General features: G+C 43.8%; 1 protein-coding gene across 1 annotated transcript; it reads right to left on the bottom strand.

Annotated features, from left to right (window-relative positions):
• Positions 1–830: 830 nt before the first annotated feature.
• Positions 831–1,802, bottom strand: LOC130990717 (uncharacterized). Its single transcript, XM_057914946.1, has 2 exons — positions 1,377–1,802; positions 831–1,313 (listed from the first exon to the last, which is right to left on the bottom strand). The coding sequence occupies exons 1-2, from the start codon at positions 1,800–1,802 to the stop codon at positions 831–833; spliced, it is 909 nt and encodes a 302-aa protein (XP_057770929.1).
• Positions 1,803–2,313: the final 511 nt, after the last annotated feature.

Below are 2,313 nucleotides of genomic sequence, written 5' to 3'. Positions count from 1 at the left end.
AAATCTTGATCAGCAAGCTAAAATAAACCCTAGTGAGAAAACCAGCTCCGTACGCTCTGCTCTGCACGTCCGCTCCTCTGCTCTGGAAAGCCGGGATTCCTCTGGCGGGAGGATTCCTCTGGCGGGAGGATTCCTCTGGCGAAAGGATTCCTCTGGCGGGAGGATTCCTCTGGCGGGACGATTCCTCTGGCGGAAGGATTCCTCTGGCTGGACTCTGGCGCTTCGATTCCTCTGGCGCTTCGATTCCTCTGACAAAGCCGACTCCGCTGCGCTGGCATTTTGATTCCTCTGGTAGTCGACTCCGCTGCGTTGGCCTTTGGATTCCTCTGCCCTACTTGATTCCGCTTGCGAACTCCATCCTACTGGCGAGCTTGATTTCGCTGCTCTAGCGCGGAACTCATCTCTGCTCTGGCGCGAGCGTAGCTTTGTTCGGGCTGCATCAGTAGCTCTGCTCGGGCTGCATCAGCACTGATGATGACTGGGAGTGTTTCTTCAGGACCCAAATAAGCATACTGCAAATGCTTGGGCAACTTTTTAAGTTCCAGTACGGGTGCCTTTAGTATTGAGGGTAAAAGCTTTTCGTTCTGCCCATACTGAGCCAATAACTATGGTTTGCTTGTTTCTGTCCCTCCAACCAGATAGACCTCCTGGATTAATTCTTTGATCCTCTGATCTACTTCCACCTCGGCTTCCAAAGTGCTTTCTCGGAGAGAGTAAAGCTCCATGATGGCTTCCTTCATCTCATCATCCTCCATATGCTCTGCATCTCGATCAGTCAGGCCATACTGAATTACTTTCTCTGTGATATCCCCGGAACCAAAACCAATTCCCTATTCTTGTACTAGGGACTCAAACACATCGATCATGTCCACCGTTTCCATTGCTTGCTTCCTCTTCATGGTTTCATAGATGTTGAACTCTTCCTGGACTCCATCGAACTCACATGTTAAAATTCCAGTTTTCATATCAATTTTGGTTCCAGCGGTCATCATGAATGGTCTTCCCAATAGTATAGCATTCTCTCCAGTTTCTGGACCGGTGTCCGAAACGTGAAAGTCAGCTAGGAAGATCAAATCCCCAACTTTAATCAGTACGTCTTCTACTACTCCTTCAGGATAGGCGTTGGATCTATCGGCCAACTGTATGACCACACGGGTGTTTCTCATCTCCCCAATATTCAATCTCTTGTAAACGGCCAATGGCATCACATTTATGGAAGCTCCCAAGTCCATCATGGCCTTATCCATGTTTGTTCCACCAATGTTACACGGGATGGTGAACATTCCTGGGTCCTTCCGCTTTGTGGGTAACTTCTGTTGGATCACCGTCGAGACACTTTCTCCCATCACATAGCGGACTTCTTCCTCCATCTTCACTTTTCTTGAACAAAGATCCTTCAAAAATTTATCATACTTTGGAATTTGTCTGATAGCATTGAGTAAGGGTATGCTTAACTCCACTTTCTGGAACATCTTCATCATTTCACTTGCTTCCTTCTCTTTGGCTTTCTGTCTCAGGCGTCCTGGATAGGGTGCGTCGGTTAGATTGCTACCTCCAACTTGTTCAGCGGTTAGACCTTCACCACTTTTATTCAGGTTTCTTTGGATCAGTTCAGCCTCAGCCAACAACTCTTCTTCCTTATCCTCTCCTTTTGGAAACTCAGTTAGCACAACTTGGGCATGTTCTCTGGGGTTGATTCCCATAGCTGGAAGTTTACCGGCATTCTCCTCCAGTTTGGCCACCGCTTTAGTCAAATGACTAATCTGCTGGTTGGTCTGGTTCATACCGCTTTCTTTGACCATGTTCTCTATGGCTTCCTCCCATGGTGCTCTCTGACTCAACCTAAACACTATTCTAGATTGACTCGCAATAGTACGAGATCTATTGTAACGTGTAAGTTAACCCAAGTCGTCTCACAAGGAAAGTCTTAAAGGGCTTCTAGTAGTATCGTAGGAAAAAGCAATAAAAGAAGATTTAAAACTAAAAACTTGAATTTAAAACTTAAACTTAAATTAAACTTGACTCGAATTTAAACTTAACCTAGGCAAGAATTTAAATAACTTAAATTAAACCTAACTTATGAAATTAAATACTTGTAAATTTAAAGAACTTCTAATCTAGGCGTGAAACTAAAGTGCATAATTTAAATTGCGTATTTAAAAAAAGAAAGCATAAACATGAACGAAAAACATAAACATGATTAAACAAAATAAATAGAATTGAATTACGAAATACCAAAACGTCACGAGGATGAAATCTGTCACTTGATTACACCTTCGAAACAAAAACTAAAATACACTAACTTGAAAGCAA

Source organism: Salvia miltiorrhiza, chromosome 6 (genome assembly GCF_028751815.1).
Source record: "Salvia miltiorrhiza cultivar Shanhuang (shh) chromosome 6, IMPLAD_Smil_shh, whole genome shotgun sequence".
NCBI classification, from domain to species: Eukaryota; Viridiplantae; Streptophyta; class Magnoliopsida; order Lamiales; family Lamiaceae; genus Salvia; species Salvia miltiorrhiza.
This window is presented reverse-complemented; position numbering and strand designations above follow the sequence as displayed.